At 37.5% G+C, this 18,133-nt stretch overlaps 1 protein-coding gene across 3 annotated transcripts in view; it reads right to left on the bottom strand.

Moving 5' to 3' along the window:
- Positions 1–773: 773 nt before the first annotated feature.
- Positions 774–18,133, bottom strand: part of lmln (leishmanolysin-like (metallopeptidase M8 family)) — a 42,948-nt gene continuing 25,588 nt past the window's right edge. For 2 of the 3 annotated variants that reach the window (XM_062067720.1, XM_062067721.1), the window contains exons 12-16: positions 16,356–16,488; positions 14,874–15,033; positions 8,957–9,087; positions 6,872–7,082; positions 774–4,167 (exon numbers count right to left, since the gene is read on the bottom strand). In XM_062067720.1, the coding sequence (XP_061923704.1) occupies positions 4,079–4,167; positions 6,872–7,082; positions 8,957–9,087; positions 14,874–15,033; positions 16,356–16,488 (724 nt within the window). In that variant the 3' untranslated portion in view covers positions 774–4,078. Of the gene's footprint in view, positions 4,168–6,871; positions 7,083–8,956; positions 9,088–14,873; positions 15,034–16,355; positions 16,489–18,133 lie in introns of those variants that run through there. The other variant, XM_062067722.1, reaches the window with a different exon arrangement.

The raw sequence follows: 18,133 nt of genomic DNA, 5'->3' as shown, positions 1-18,133 counted from the left end.
AGGATTTTATTGTTAATTTGTAATCATTAAATCAGGGGTGTCAAACGTACGGCCCGCGGGCCGGATCCGAACAGGTTTTATCCGGCCCGCGGGATGAGTTTGCTGAGTATAAGAATCAACCTAAAATTTTTGAATGAAAGAAACTGCTGTCCACTGGGTGTCGCAATAGCAATTATTTGTATCTTTGTAGATGATGCTACATATGTACAAAATAAACCACATGATGTTAGTACATCAGTCGAGGAAAATGATCAAACTACATAAATAACATACTGTAATTTATACTAATGAGTTGACTGATGTACATTATCACATAATTTATTCAGAAAATATAAATAACGACAAATAAAGATAGAATACTATTAACCGCAACATGTAAGTGTCAAAAAACCCCAACAACCTTATGATTTGTACATTTTCAGAATGTGTTTTTCTATTTTGAAACAAAGAAAACAATCTGAAATTGTCTTTGTTTTTACGTTATCGTGCCGTGGTTTTACTAGTCCGGCCCACTTGTGGGTTATAGATATTCTTGGCTGGATTGGGAATTGCACTGACCAGAAGAGGTCACCAGACAACACATCATCAGTTGTGTGTTCGTTGCATTAATATTAGGGCTGTCAAATGATATTATTTTTATTATATTATTCACATTTTGGAATTTGGATTATTCATGATTAATCACAGTTGATTACGAATTTACATAATTAAATTTGCTGAAGAAAGCACCCCAATATTTGTACATAAATGCAATTTTATTGTCAGAATGTTATCCAGGAAAAATTGGTAACAGTTTTATCCAAAGTACTTCCAGGCTGTGTTTTACAGTGAAATCTGCCAGTGAGCACACCAATCAGAGTCTCCTCACACATTTGTGTACTGATGCTCTGTGTACTGTTCTGATTACTGACCCTATATAGCGGTTAAGGTAAAAGAGCTTCAAGGTCAAAATAATTTGCAAAATTCATCTGTATGTTTATGAATCATGCAATAATTTTTTGTGATTAATCACATTATTTTGACAGCCTGAATGAATATACAAACAAAATAAGGCCCGAAGCTACAGTTGACATCAGGCATTACAATTTACATCAATATAAAACAAAACAATTCAAACACAATCCACATACAGAAAACATTTGTTAGGAAAAATACATGTAAAAATGAACAGACAATACAAAATAGAAGAGACTGATAACATAAACTGGGCTTATTTAAAATAAATACATTTAATCCAATAAAGACAATATTTTGAGGGCTTTCATATCATCTGAAATTTTCCAAGTTTAACTAATAATCTAACATCGAAAATAAAAGTAAAAATGAGCAAAGACAATACAAAATAAAATAGACTATAACAAACTGGGCTTATCTAACATAAATTAATTTGATCCAATAAAACCAATATTTTGAGGGCTTTTCTCTCATTTGAAATTTCCAATTTATACCAATAACTTAAAATCATTAATAAGAAACGCCTATTTTCATATCTGCTATAGTAACTGAGGACATACAGTATCTCTTCCCCATTGGCTCGCAGCCAACCTCTCAGCTCCTCTCAAAATAAATGCACTGTCACATTCCAAAAATAAATTATTCACATTTTCTATAGCAACAAAACAAAACAAAAAACTGTTGTCAACCCTAAGGTTCTTTCCCCCTCACAAACTCATTAACTTATTTGACCATCCATCCATCTTCCTCCGCTTATCTGAAGTTGAGTCGCGGGGGCAGCAGCCTAAGCAGAGTAGAGCCTCAAGACAGCCTCAAGTAAAAAAGTACCGTAATCTCCGGACTACAGATATAATACATAAAATATAAACAAAATATATAAACCGCACCAACTATTTTTTTTGCATATTTTATTTTGTACATATAAAGTCTGTAGGCTGCAGTGTACACATTGTAACATGAAACATTTACACAGGCGCTTGAGTTTATTCACCAATTCAACAAAAGACTGTGCCTGTAACACGGCATACAGTCGCTGACCAGAAAATTCATTAAGGGCTATTTTCATCATCCTTCCACTGCGCACTGAAACTGCCGAGGTCGTCGTCTTCGGTGTCAGAGTTGAACCTCGCCATAATGAGGGTGAGTGCATAATGCGCAAAATGGCTGACGGAATGATTGTGTGAGTGTGTTTGATATAATGAGAAAAATTTCGTTGGTCCAATGTGACCCGTTCGGCAATTTCATTGGTTTGATGTGACAATGCAAAATTTATTGGCGGCATGAACCTCGTGAACCTGGAAAAAAATCCATAAATTCGCTGCATTATGTATCGTTCGGAAATTACCGTAAATAACTCCTAGTTGTATACAGGGATGGGTACCTTTCACATTTGAACCAATACGGTACCGATTACCAGGCCTAAACGGTAACAATTTTCGGTCTTTTTAAGTGTGTTAATAAATATATATATGTATTTTTATCTGATAATAAAATAAAATTAAATGTTTTGTAAATTTAAAAACTAGCTGATTATAACTTCTGTCTAGTTGTTATATCTTAATTTTATTATTACATTTCTGTGACCATTTCTTTGTCGGCATTGAAATTTGCAGCATTAGCAGGAGGCAGTTTGGCTGAGGCCGCTCTCAGTCCTGCTGGAGTGATGGCCAAGTGCTAGTGATAGGGATCTAACAATATGAACTTTTTCTATCACGGTTATTGTCAACAAAATTAGCACCGATATTATAATTGCAATATTATTGAATGTGCTCAAAAAGTACTTACACACACACTGAAATCCTTAAATTTTTTAAAATAAATAAACTCGATATTTCGCATGTTTTGTGTTTCTTATTCTTCACTGATATTCTTTAATCTTACTGTTTTATCTATTGTATTGGCTAAACTTCCATCCATCCATCCATTTTCTACCGCTTGTCCCTTTTTGGGGTCGCGGGTGGCTAAACCTTTGTTTTAAATATTGGTTTGTACTTTAGCACTTTAAGATTTATTTAAATGAAAAGTGTGTTGAAAAAAAACAACAATCTTATTTATTATTTCTGGCAGCCGTTGCACTTTCTGGATGTCCTACTCTTTTCAGTTGTCCTTGGACACTTCCTCCTATTTCTCGGATTGATCATTCCGTGCTATGATAGCATAGCTTGTAGGTTTGATGTGCTTAATTGAATAGCTTAGTTGCTCAGACAGTAATGTGTTTATATAAGTTTAGATTGGGGTATGTCGTTTCTTAATGAGGAAAGACTTTACTGTTTTATGTTTTCATGTTAGCATTCAAACTGGCGAGCTAACGCCAGTCAGTCCGTTTTTTTAATCAAATTGTGGTTATCAATCTCAGTTTTTCGATAATTTTAATTTAAAACAGTAATACTAACCGTCGGGAGTTTTACTGCCGTTATCATTAATACTGTTTATCGCTACGACCCTAGTTAGATCTGACTCAGTCTGCAATTTGGGCGTGACGTCACGGGCAACCCAGGTACCGTAACATGGCATTGTTGGATTTTATGTGAAGCGGTGCCCGGTAGCACCGGCTGGATTCGGTGCCCATCCCTAATTGTATTTCTGAAAAAACAGCTAAAAAAGTTAGCATCCTAGCAAGATAGCGTTGAGGAACAATATATACGACTTTCAGTGAAAATTGCAAAATTAATGCGTAGAATAAGATGTTTTCTTTCAGCATTCACACAATGATGAATTGGTGAAAAATGGTATAGAATACTGTATTGTGTTAATGCTTTTCAGCACTCACAAAACAGTGACACTGATCCAACACAACTTTTTTTGTATCCACTCTAAGTTCAACTTGAGAACAAGCAGTATACAATATTGGGGCTGTAGCACCTGTGCGCCAAACACTTCTGGTTTGGATGGTTGTTGGGGACCAAACATTGTGCTTCCTGAGTTTTGCCCCTTGAGCAAGGTCCAGCTGCTCAGGGGTTCGACATGTCATCTCAAAATCAATGCTAATTAAGTGCAATTGCAATAAATAAATAATATTTTCTGATACACACTTGCCAAGGTTGTCCAATAGAAAATAACACGCACAAAAATTCAAGTTATCTAAGAAAACGAAACATTACTTCATGTGCTCTGCGGCGTTCTGTCAGTTGAATTGGCAGAAGAGCACTCCAGCAGCAAGGGCGAGCTGGAGCTTGACAGTGATGGCTTTATCTTCATACCTGGAGCACGGATCTACAACAAAACACAAATACGTACAAATAAATCGTACTGATAGATATGATTAAACAGACTATTTGTCCTGGGCAGTCCATAGGAGACAATTTTACAATATCACTCAGCTCAATTCATGTCCTCCCCATGCTTGTGTGAAATTTCTCAAATTGTTATAATAACACACGCACGTTTGACCATATGGATGATTTAATAATAATAATAATAATAATTAGCTTTATTGTCTCAGAGGAGAAATTTGTCTTGGACATCAAGACACAGCGTTTTATATACATACATACATACATACATACATACATACATACATACATACATACATACAGTTCATCCGACAATACAGTGACGACAGTGAACAGTGTGCAGGTATATCAGTTAGTTATGAGATCACACATTACACTACCCTGTCTTGCACTATCCCAATATTGCACTCATTATTGCATCCAGTTATTACAGTAGTTTTCTGTTGTGCTTTGATTGCCAGTGGGACAAAGGAAAATCTATACCTGTTGAGTTTGTATGTTGCTGTTCTGTACCATTTACCATTTGGCATCAACACAATTTCACTATGAAGCATGTGGTGTGGGTCACGGGTGATTTGAAGCCCCTGCTTCCTCACGGTCTTGTTGAATATTTATTGAAGGGAACAAGGGGGCTGCATGCCAATTATTTTACCAGCTCTCTTGATAAGGTTTTGAAGTTGGGTTTTGTGTTTGACAGACAGATTACCAAACCACGTGGAGATGACATAACGGATGACAGATTCAATGTTTGCCTTATAAAACAACATCATGATATTGCTTGACACACCGTGGACCCTGAGCCCTCCTTAGGGCTCCTTGGGGCGGTATAGCTCGGTTGGTAGAGCGGCCGTGCCAGCAACTTGAGGGTTGCAGGTTCGATCCCCGCTTCCGCCATCCTAGTCACTGCCGTTGTGTCCTTGGGCAAGACACTTTACCCACCTGCTCCCAGTGCCACCCACACTGGTTTGAATGTAACTTAGATATTGGGTTTCACTATGTAAAGCACTTTGAGTCACTTGAGAAAAAGCGCTATATAAATGTAATTCACTTCACTTCACACTTCACTTAGAAAGTGCAGGCGCTGGTTAATACGGGAGCAAACAGAGTCAACTTGGTTGGCGCAAGCTAACTGGGAATCAAAACAAATACCCAAGTACTTATAGGAGGACACTTGCTCCACTTTCTCCCCATGGATAATGATCAGGCTGTGATCCCCCACAGACTTGGGATAAAAAACCATGTCCTTTGTTTTTTTTTACATTTAAAATCAGATCAAACTGCCCATAGATGGTAAATTGTCTGTGTTTATACAGCACTTTACTATACCTGCGCAATACCCAAAGCACTTTAAATTATGCGTCACGTTCACCCATTCACACACTGATGGCGGAAGCTGCCATGCAAGGCGCTGACCACGAACCATCAGGAGCAAGGTGGGTGAAGTGTCTTTCCCAAAGACACAACAGCCTTGACTAGGACTATGGCAGAAGACAGTTTCGAACCAGAAACCCTCAAGTTGCCGGCACATTCGCTCTACCATCTGAGCCACAACACGCAAAGCGTTTTTGGAATGTGGGAGGAAGTCAAAGTACCCAGGGTAAAAACATGCACGCACAGGGAAAACATGCAAACTGCACACAGATACCCAAGCAAAGATTCAAACCCTCAATTGCCGATCATTAGGACACCGTGCGGCGTAGTTTACAATTTAATCACATACCTACAGAGCATCCGGAAAGTATTCACAGCGCTTCACTTTTTATCTACATTTTGTTATGTTACAGCTTTATTCAAAAATGGAATAAAACATTTTTTGTCCTCAACATTTTATACACAAAACCCCATAATGACATTGTAAAAAACTTAGTTTTTTTTTGCATTTACAATTAATTTTACAAAGCCAAAATATCAAAGGAATGGCTTCAGGACAACTTTGTAAATGTCCTTGAGCCAGAGCTCAGACTTGAATCCGATTAAACATCTCTGGAGAGATCTAAAAATGGCTGCGAACCAACGCTTCCCATCCAACCTGATGGAGTTTGAGAAGTGCTGCAAAGAGGAATGGGCGAAACAGCCCAAAGATATGTATGACAACCTAATGGCATCGTACTCACAGGCTGTAATTGCTGCTAAAGGTGCATCAACAAAGTATTGAGTGTGAATATTTATGTACATGTGATTTCGTAGTTTTTAATTTTTTATACATTTGAAAAAATGTAAAAAAAACCAACCTTTGTCACATTGTTATTATGGGGTACAGTGTGTAGAATTTTAAGAACAAAAATGAATGTATTCCATTTTGGAATAAGGCTGTAAGACAACAAAATGGGGAAAAAGTAACGCGCTGTGAATACTTTCCGGATGCACTGTACATTATTAAGACATGCCACATGCTCAATAATCTGTTGGTGCTCGTTGTGATCAGACGTGTGTCGCACGTTTGCACCAAGAAAAATTCCTAGTTTGTGAACCCGTTCTCAAACAATGGCAATAAAACTATTCTGATTCTGATTCTGATTCTGATTCTGATCTGCACCCCTAAAAACAAGCAATGGTTGTGTGTACAAGTCTTTTGTTCTCTTTGCATTATATGAACCCAATTCACCAGTACTTTTTGAGAGATGTTGATAAAGACAGACACACCACCCAATATTTACACGTATAACGTGGACTGGAATACCGACCTATTGTCTTAGTCCTGGAGGTGTTTCTGGTTGGGAGTTCATGGGGGACGGGACAGTCGTCGCAGACGTCCGTACAGGCAGGGCAGATTAGGACACCGTTGTACACCCAGTCGTTGACTTGCACACTCACGCTGAGCAGCTGCCCTTTACGAAGACAGAGAAAGGAATGTTCCTGCACATACACCTTCAGACCCTGTGCTGTGCACAACACCTATGACAGAAAAAGAATGATATTAAATATGCAGAAATAAACATTAATCACGTGCACAAATAGGGGTGTCCTGATTTGATATTGATATCGGCTATCAGTCCGATATCAGCAAAAAAAGAAGTATCGGATTATATCTATATCTAAAATGTCTGATTTAAGCTCCAATACAAGTAGTCCTGCAGCGTGTTTACTTGTGCTAAGCTGGACAGCCAGTTAACATCTAAATGTCCTGCAATAAGCACAAAAGGTTGGTCTTTTCATGTATTTTAGTCAAGTCGTTTAAAAAAGGTAAACATGGCAGGCTATAGGCTACAAGGAGCTAGCAGCTACACAACAGCTAAGCACACAATAGCACACAAGCTAGACATATGTAGTAAGTGTCCTTATTTGAACAAGATTGAAGTCAGTCAAAAACCCGACATTTGTCAAAATAAACAAGTACCAGATAATTGTAGTTGCATATTACTTAAACATACAAAGTCAGAGGCAGAAGCGTATCCAGTAACAAATGAGTTCGCATCATTCAACGTACAGCGCCATGACCTTAGTTTAAAGGGGGCATATTATGATCTTTTTTTTTTACATTTAAATGACTTCCTTTTGGTCCACATATCATGAAATGGTGGTTCTTTGGTCAAAATTTTGCATGGATTACATTTTATGGACCGGTTTTAAGATGCTTTCTGACCGTTCAGGATGCGCCATTTTGTGGGCGGTCTTATTTACACGTGTTTCCACTTTGACAGCATCTTCTCCCCGCCATCTTTCTTGCAGTTTTTATGCATCCGTAGCGAATCTACTGACAGATTAAATTTTAAATATATGCTACTTTGTATTAGAAATGGCAACAAGAGGATGCATGTGCATGTACGAGCCAGTCTGTACTACAACAGTTAATAATAAGTAAGTGTTTTTCATACCTACCATTGCTGTGTTTAGAGTAATTTCACTTGGGTCAAACAATGCTGAAGCATTGATCCATAATACAACACAACGAGTGATATCTGTATGCCTCGATATGTGTGTTGTATCAGAAAAAAAATCACATGAACAATAAAACTGCTGTGTCATTTTTAATGGGAAACACTAAACTGTGTTTTTAGGAAGCGCTTCATTTGGCTCACAAGTGACGCTTTGTACTGAAAGACGTCAGAGGAGTTATGTGCTGCAATTGATATCGTTTTTTGGTCACCGTCATCGATTTAAATGTTTGATTAAAAAGTCACTATATTTGACCTGCAAATACATTTTGATAGTTAGCAAATATAGTATTTTTTTAAATGATTAGTTGTGCAACTTAGGTCAATAAGCCAAATATTAAACAGGAAAATACTATTTACCTTATTTGGCGCTGTAATATCAAAATGATTGCACACTCAGGAGTTTTTCCTTTTTTTTTGAGTTTCAGAATGTGCGATCATTTTGATATTACAGCGCCAAATAAGGTAAATATTATTTTCCTGTTTAATATTTGGCTCATTGACCTGAGTTGCACAGCTAATCATTTAAAAAAATACTATATTTGCTAACTATCAAATTTTATTTGCAGGTCAAATATAGTGACTTTTTAATCCAGCAGAAGGCACTATTAGAAAACCACATCGCACGAGAAGTGCAGTGTCAACACAGACAGTAAGTGTGCCACACACTCTAACCATCTATCCATTTTCTACCGCTTATTCCCTTCAATAAGGCGTGAATCACACCAAAACTAGAAATCAGTTTAACGCTATTTAAAAATGAATTAAGGTACAATTTTTCAGTCTGATCAAGGCTTTCTTATCATTTTCTGACTGGCTGTATTGACAAGAATAAAAATTGTGCCATTTAACAACAACCAGTCATCATTGGCGATAGTGTTTTGTTGATGGTACCTTGTAGCAGCCAGAACCCCAGTCGGGGTACGCCATCTTCCTGGTGCACTGCTCCATGACAAAGGCTGACTTCTGATACAAACACATGGAATCTGGTCCATACTGCTCTGCTGCATAATTTTTCCACCACTCTGATGAAGCATGCAGAAACAAGAAGCAAGGAAAATGTTTTTTGAAATTGTGTCTGAATGTATAGAACAGGGTTGTTCAAAGTGCAGACCGAGGACATTTTGTGTCTTTATTGGTGACATATTCAACAGGCTTAAACACAAGAATTAAACATGACCTGCATTAAAATTAGAGATATCCTGATATAACTGTTTAATATGCTGATATTGGTGCTTTTGAGTATTGGTCGATACCAATACTGATCCGATATGATATCAGCACGAATCATACAAACTTTGATCTATTTTTGTATTAAATATTGGGAAAGGCTTGATCAAGTGAAATTAGTCAAACAAAGAACAATAGTAGGCATGAAAAACACTAACTTATTTATTATCAATAGTCTGGAATGGAAGTGTGCTGTCTTTGAATTGAAGTGGGGTGGTAATTTTTTTTAGTTGCCATATTAATTAATTAAGTTAAGCTCTTGAATGATGTGGAAACTTGTTACAGGATACTTTCTAAATGTACTGTATATACTATTCTATACTACTCCTGCTTTACCAGGGGTGTCCAAAGTGTGGCCCGGGGGCCATTTCCAGCCCCAACTCGTTTTTCATTGCCCCTCGGCATATTGTAAATGTAAAGTGAATTCATTAATAATGAGGTGGCTATTTTTTTTAGGTTGGTCTCATTTTTACATAGCTAGGAATCTGGGTATTTCTGGACTCATTATATTCTTAAAGTCACAAGAAAAATATTGTAGTTTGAAGAATTCTAGCCAAGCACATTTTGCGTACCCAGATTGTGTTTGCTTGAAATAAGAAAAGTTGTCTCATTTTATAAAATATTTTGAGCTTGTTTTGAGAATGGCTTTTTTTTGCAGTCACGTGTCCAAAGTGTTGCCCGCAGCTTGTTTTTTTGATTGGCCTGCAACATATTGTAAGGACAAAAACCAAGCCAAACCCAGCCAAATCACTCAAAAAGACCTGAGGAAGAGTAAAAATAATAAGAAGTTAAATATCTCAAGGGGGCTAGATTACATATTACATTATTGTGCTTTGTTACCTTTAACACACAGCTAATATGTGGATTAAGATTGTGTATCATACATTGATTGACCAACATTGTATTGGTTCCTTCAATTTTTCTGTATGTGGCCCTTGCTGAAAAAAAAAAGGGACACCCCTGAACTATACTATACAGAATTTCACTTCTGCCTTGGAGCCTTTGCATGTGTACGTAATATGCCTCCTAGTAACCTATAGCCTACCAGATTTTTTTTTTAATGAATAAAAAACAGGAAAAGACCAACATTGTGTGTAGTGGAGGACATTTACCGTATATGTTAACTGGCTGTCCAGCTTTGCACAAGTAAACACGATTCAGGACTGCTTGTATTGTAGTTTATATCGGACATTTTACATGCAAGTCGATATAATCTGATTTGCCAATATCAGATCGGGACACCCCAATTCAAAACAATATATAGACAACAAAAATACCTACAAACGCTGGTGGACTAAAATGGTTTATTTTCTATTTTATTAATATTTGTGTGATGCAGACAGTAAACACATAGCTGCCAATTGTATTTTTTGTTTTGTAAATAAAACCTGGTGAATTTTTTGATTGCCATTTTTCTTAACATTTGAAATACTTTTGAAGAATATCGTGGTAATATCATTAATGATTAGGAACATTTGGGTGCCAAACATTGTAATGTGAGCTTGAGTTGGGATTTTATTAAGGATGTATTTTCCTTCGAATTTGTCAAAAAGTGAACAGGCCCAGAAGTGTTAACGTTAGTAAGGAAGAAATTAGATAATTATTATTTTACTGATATGTTTGGTATAAATAACTATTTTTAAAGACTGTAAAACTTTATATAAACAACTATTAAAACAAGAAGTTGTTTTTTAAATTAAATGTCTAATTTAATTTTAATATGTTAACTTATCATTCTCTGAAAAAGGTATTTAATATAGCAAGCATGATGTATATATTTATATATACGTATATGTGTATACCACTTCTTCCATCATAAATGATAAATAAATGATAAATGGGTTATACTTGTATAGCGCTTTTCTACCTTCAAGGTACTCAAAGCGCTTTGACAGTATTTCCACATTCACCCATTCACACACACATTCACACACTAATGGCGGGAGCTGCCATGCAAGGCGCTAGCCAGCAGCCATCAGGAGCAAGGGTGAAGTGTCTTGCCCAAGGACACAACGGACGTGACTAGGATGGTAGAAGGTGGGGATTGAACCCCAGTAACCAGCAACCCTTCGATTGCTGGCACAGCCACTCTACCAACTTCGCCACGCCGTCCCATCATCACTGGATTGTGATATTATTGTAAGATTTGGCAAAATACGGTGATCATATTTTATTGTAAGTTATTCTTATTTGCAACATCAGCTGTTAATAAATGCTGAAATAAACATAATTTTTAATCGGGTCCTACCGTGCTCATTTCAGGAGCTTTTAAAGGGAAGCCGCCATATCATATACAATCCTTATAAGAGACAAGAACACATCTTTTTTTAGGATTCTAAAGACAAAAAAAAAATGCCTGCATGATGTGGCTAATGGGAGTCACCATTACAGTCTTCAAAACTCTCCATCAACTTTTTATATACGCACGGCATACCGGGACGAGGTGGAGTAGCTGGCAGTGTTGAGCAGGGTGAACAACCTGAAGCTGAACCAGCTCAAGACCCAGGAAGTGATCTTGGACAGCAGGAGGAGAAAAACTACCATACAGCCCCTGTACATCGACGGGGGCTGTGTGGAAAGAGTCTCATCCCTACGCTTCCTGGGATTTCACCTGGAGGAGGACCTGTCCTGGAGGACCAACACCACGGCTATCGTCAAGAGGGCACAGCAGAGGCTCTACTTCTTGAGAGTACTCAGGAATCTCCACCTGAGACAGGATCTACTGGTGTCCTTCTACCGCTGTTCTGTGGAGAGCATCCTCACATACTGCATCTGCGTATGGTTCTGCAGCTGCACAGCAGCAGAGAGGAAAGCTCTCCAGAGGGTCGTCAACTCGGCCCAAAAAATCATCGGGTGCCCCCTCCCCTCCCTGGAAGAACTGTACAACTCCCGCTGCCTGAAAAAGGCAGCCAACATACTCAAGGACCCATCCCACCCCGGCAACAGCCACTTCGATCGGCTGCCTTCCGGCAGACGTTTCAGAACCATGCGAACCCGCACAAATAGACTCAAGAACAGTTTCTACCCCCGGGCCATAACTGCACTAAACGCAGCTGGAATGTAAAAAAAATAAAATAAAATAAAAAAAATAAAAATAAAAAATAAAAAATAAAAACTCCCTCACGTGCAACATGAGGAAGCCACCGGTCAATCATGATCTGGGACTGTGCAATCAGCAATTACACGCCAACTGGACAATAGTTATCATATTTATTTACATATTTAATCCAAAATAATAATGCCTGCACAGCATAGGAGGTAGGAAATGCTGACTCCCACCCCCTCAGCACACTGGGAACCAGCATTACTCCTCTCTAGTCAGTTCACTAGTCACTTTATACTTTTTACTGTCTCGTTTTTTCTACATTGCCTCTTAGAGTGGTCTTAGGCCATATTGCATATTGTGTATATTGTGTTGTTTTTGTATATATTGTGTGGTTTCTTCTTTTTTTTAAAATGCAAAGCACCTTGGGAAGCAACCTAAATTACGTTGGACCTGTACCTGTACATGCACAATGACAATAAAGATCATTCATTCAAGTATATATATATATATATATATATATATATATATATATATATATATATATATATATATATATATATATATATATATATATATACATATATGTATATGTATATATGTATATGTGTGTATATATATATATGTGTGTGTATATATATATATGTGTGTGTATATATATATATATATATATATATATATATATATATATATATATATATATATATATATATATATATATATATATATATATATATATATATATATATATATATATATAAAATGTAATAACAGACACGTTCATAAAAATTTGTAAAAGGTACAATATTTACCGTATTTTTGTAATTTTATGCATTACCAGAACTTATTTACTCAGCGCATTTATTTCCGTTCCCATAGCAACACACTACCGACTTACGGCAACAAACGCGTACGTTTTCTAATCATGGTAGACTTGGTAATAAACGACTAAGTTGGCTATTTTTGGACTAATGGGGATTTACAACCTTATCTTTTTTAACCTGAATATACAGAGGATGAACTGCTGGTTATAGAAGCTTAGCGAACACAAAGAGAGGCTGAAACGTTGGAGCAGAGGAAGCCGAGAGAGTCAGGACCGGCGTGACTTGACTGTTTAAATTTGGAGTTTTGGAGCCAAGCTATGTCGACAGAAATGGAGTGCTTATGCAAAATCAACTGGAATAAAACATCCACGGCCAGCCGGACCAAACACACAACTGTCCATTGAGTGAGTCACTATAATATTGATCATGATACACGCAGCACATCATGCTTGTTGGTACAACTACATATACTGTCGAACTCTCTGTGTACAAGCAAAACATGAAATGTGGGGTAATACTTTACAGATATTCTAACATTATTGTTCATGTTTTTAAGTCAGTACAGATTGGTGTCCTATCGCATTTTGTTGTGCATTACAAACTCAAAAACGACTCTACTGCTGACGCAAAAGCTAGCTTATGGCTAATGCCGTAGCATGCTGTTGCAAGGCGATGTGTTACTACGCTAGAAAAAGAGTTACTCAGTGTTCGCTCCCACAAAAAACAATGTCGCTCCAGCTTGGTTATTATATAGGTTACAGAACGTAAATAAAGTATTGTTGGCGGTTTTTGGATGCATTTTTAAAGTGATTTAGAGGCAGAATGGATTTCTCAAATTTGCACCATTACTAACCACCTAGAACAAGCCGATTATATTGAGATAGAATGCAAAAAACCCCCCAAAAAAGTGTTCTTGTCCCTCATAAGGATTGTGAACGATTCCAAAACAATCCAAATAAGTTCAGTTCCCCTTTAAACCAATATTGGATTAGGCACTATAGTATTTTTTAAAATAACATACTTCATTAATCTCAAATTGTGTACACTGCACATCTGCATCCATCATCTCTTGGGCGAAACGCTTGGATTCCACAGGTCTTTCCCCCAACCACACCTACTTTGTTGTGATTGGTCAGGGGTCAAGAGTCGGTTCTATAAATGCACTGTGTACCTCATGTGAGGCACACTGAGAAAAATTTAATTTATTTGAAATAGGTCTTTGTGGAAAAAAGTGTGCTGAAACGAGGATGCCCCTCCTCTGTCAGGCCACACAGATGGACAAATATAATAATAATAATAATAATAATACCTGGGATTTATATAGCGCTTTTCTAAGTACCCAAAGTCGCTTTACATGTTAAAAACCCATCATTCATTCACACCTGGTGGTGGTAAGCTACTTTCGTAGCCACAGCTGCCCTGGGGTAGACTGACGGAAGCGTGGCTGCCAATTTGCGCCTACGGCCCCTCCGACCACCACCTATCATTCATTCAACATTCATTCACCGGTGTGAGCGGCACCGGGGGCAAGGGTGAAGTGTCCTGCCCAAGGACACAACGGCATGGTAAGAGGCGGGGAGCGAACCTGCAACCCTCAGGTTTCTGACACGGGCGCTCTACCCACAACGCCATGCCGCCCCAAATATACATATGTACATATTGAATGAATTGTGTGGATTTGAGTAGCTGGTAATAAGTGCTGTGTGCCAAATACCTGGCTGGTTCTCTGAAACTCTGCAGTTGGAGTTTCTTTGATACTCTCCACTCACATGCCAGCTGAACTCCTGACTGAAAGGACAGAAATCAGCAATCTCCACTGCGCCCCCAAAAAAGGTCAGCTGGTCAGCAGCCACATTTGGAATCTGTTCAAAGTACTGTCACAAAACAATATGAACAAAGAAAGTGAGTTTTTTTTAAAGTTGCGTTAAGAAAAAGAAAAAAAAAGGAATGAGGTCAAAAAATATGCATTTTATATAAACATATCTAATTTAATTGCTTTATCATTTAATTGAAATGAACTGATACTTTTCAATAGAATTTCATATCTTCGGTCATAGCAAATCACCCCAAACCCAGAATCTAAATAAAAATATAAAATATTTCATGCATTCAAAATTCCATTTTAGGTCTCTATTTATGCAAACATGCATGTTCTGCACACTGACACTGGCACATGTGTGTGGTCTGGTTCTATGTGATAACAGTGGTCCCCAACCTTTTGTAACTGCGGACCGGTCAACGCTGGAAAATTTGTCCCACAGACTATATATATATATATATATATATGTATATATGTATATGTATATATGTATATGTGTGTATATATATATATATATATATATATATATATATATATATATATATATATATATACACACATATACAAATATACATATACATATATATATATATATATATATGTGTATATATATATATTTATATATATATATATACACAGTTTATATATATATATTTGTATATATATGCATATATATATATACACACACACACATATATACATACAGTATATACACATATACATATACAGTATATATACATATACACGCACGCATATATACAGTATATATATTCTATCATAATAGGTATACAGGCTCCGTGTTATTATAATGTCTGTCTTTTAAACGACTTTGTACATCCATGCAGGACCTGGCCTGTTTATCTTGGTAGATAAATGATAGACTACAATGTAGTTAAGTAATAGTGTAACATTTCATTACAAATTGTCAATCTAATGGTGTTTGACTTTTAGCTTCGTTGTCTTCACCATTGCCATAAATAGTAGGAACTGACCCCCGTCACTAAGTTTTTGTGCTGGTTAATAAACATTTTAATTCAAAATTTCACAGGGATCATAGTACACAAAATCAGGTGCTGACGTCAAAAAAATGGGTTTTGCATATCCCTATTAATGTGACAAAGACGAGCTTTAATAATTTCTCATTCGTAATCATGAGTGATTGCAGCTGGAATTTTCTATTTTGTCCCTTTGTTTTCGATGGCTTGACCATTACTTAGAAAAGTCAAAATAAGTAGGTAAATATTAAAGAAGAATGTGGAAAGCAAGACTATTTTTTGGATGCACAATACCCGACAATGACAATCGATGCCAAACATTAGTCAGGTGTACATTTACAGAACACACTATGTTGCGTTATTGACTTTTTGTTGACTTTACCTGGTAATCTTGCGGCAACTCCTGTGGATATTTCTGCAGGTTGCAGACAGCGACAGCTAGCTGGTCCTGTCTGCACATCAGCTGCAAAGGAGAAGCTCGCACTGTGTCACAGTAAGGCATCACAGCATGTCTTCTGCAACGACAAACATATCCTTCAAGAAAAATTATCGTAATTGGAGGTATTGAATCCAGCAGAATTCACAAAGCTTTGGATTGTTCACCCAATAATAGGGAATGTGAGCTGGGTTTAGACCTCCGTGAGTAAGGTTAGTTTAACCTTACTGATGATGTGTTGTTGCAATAGTAAGTAATGAAAAATTGTACTTAAAATATGCAAAACCTAACTGACAAAAACAGTATCATTAAAAAAGATCACAGTGCAGGTGAATAGAAACGTAAAGTAGTAATAACTCCAATTAACATTTACACTGTACTAAAAAAAATTATAATCATGTCACCAAGGACTAATTTAAAAGACCATAATGGGGTAATTATCCTTTGTCAACATACAGTGCATCCGGGAAGTATTCACAGCACTTCACTTTTACAACATTTTGCTATGTTACAGTCTTATTCCAAAAGGCAATATATTCATTTTTGTCCATTTTTGTTTTTGAATATTTTACAAATTTATCAAAAATAAATTTAAAAATAAATCACATGTACATAAGTATTCACAGCCCTGGCCAAAAATTTAGATCAGATGCACCTTTTTTTCAACTGATCATCCTTGAGATGTTCCTACAGCTTAATTAGAGTCCACCTGTGGTAAATTCAGTTGATTTGGAAAGGCACACTCCTGTATATATATATATATAAGGTCCTACACTTGACAGTGCATGGCAGAGCACAAACCAAGAATGAAGTCGAAGTAATTGTCTGTAAACCTCCGAGACAGGATTGTCTGAAGGCACAAATCCAGAGAAGGGTACAGAAAAGTATCTGTGAATTATATTTATATAGCACTTTTCTCTAGTGACTCAAAGCACTTTTACATAGTGAAACCCAATATCTAAGTTACATTTAAACCAGTGTGGGTGGCGCTGGATGCAGGGGGGTAAAGTGTCTTGCCCAAGGACACAACGCCAGTGACTAGGATGGCGGAAGCGGGGATTGAACCTGGAACCCTCAAGTTGCTGGCACGGCCACTCTACCAACCGAGCTATACCGCCTTGAAGGTCCCAATGAGCACATTGGCCTCCATCATCCGTAAATGAAGAAGCTTGGAACCATCAGGACTTTTCCTATAGCTGGGCGGCTGTCGTAACTGAGCGATCAGGGGAGGTGACCAAGAACTCAATGGTCATTCTGTCAGAGCTACAGTATTCCTCTATGGAAATAGGAGAACCTTCCAGAGACACAACCATCTCTGCAGCATACCACCAATTAGGCCTGAATGTTAAAGTGGCCAGACAGAAGCCATTTTTTAGTAAACATTTGCCAAAATGCACCTGAAAAACTCTTAGACCATGAGAAACAAAAATCTCTGGTCTGATGAGACAAAGATTGAACTCTTTGGTGTGAATGCCAGGCATCATGTCTGGAGGAAACCAGGCACCGCTCATCGCCAGGCCAACACCATCCCTACAGTGAAGCATGGTGGTGGCAGCATCATGCTGTGGGGGGGGGTGTTTCAGTAGCAGGAATTGGGAGACTACCGTAATTTCCGGACTATAAGCCGCTACTTTTTCCCCTCGTTCTGGTCCCTGCGGCTTATACAAGGGTGCGGCTTATATACGGCCTGTTCTTCTCCGACACCGACGAAGAGGATTTGGGTG

This window comes from Entelurus aequoreus, linkage group LG13 (genome assembly GCF_033978785.1).
Source record: "Entelurus aequoreus isolate RoL-2023_Sb linkage group LG13, RoL_Eaeq_v1.1, whole genome shotgun sequence".
Lineage (NCBI taxonomy): Eukaryota > Metazoa > Chordata > Actinopteri > Syngnathiformes > Syngnathidae > Entelurus > Entelurus aequoreus.
The sequence above is the reverse complement of the archived record's forward strand: the minus strand, read 5'-3'. Positions and strand labels throughout refer to the sequence as shown.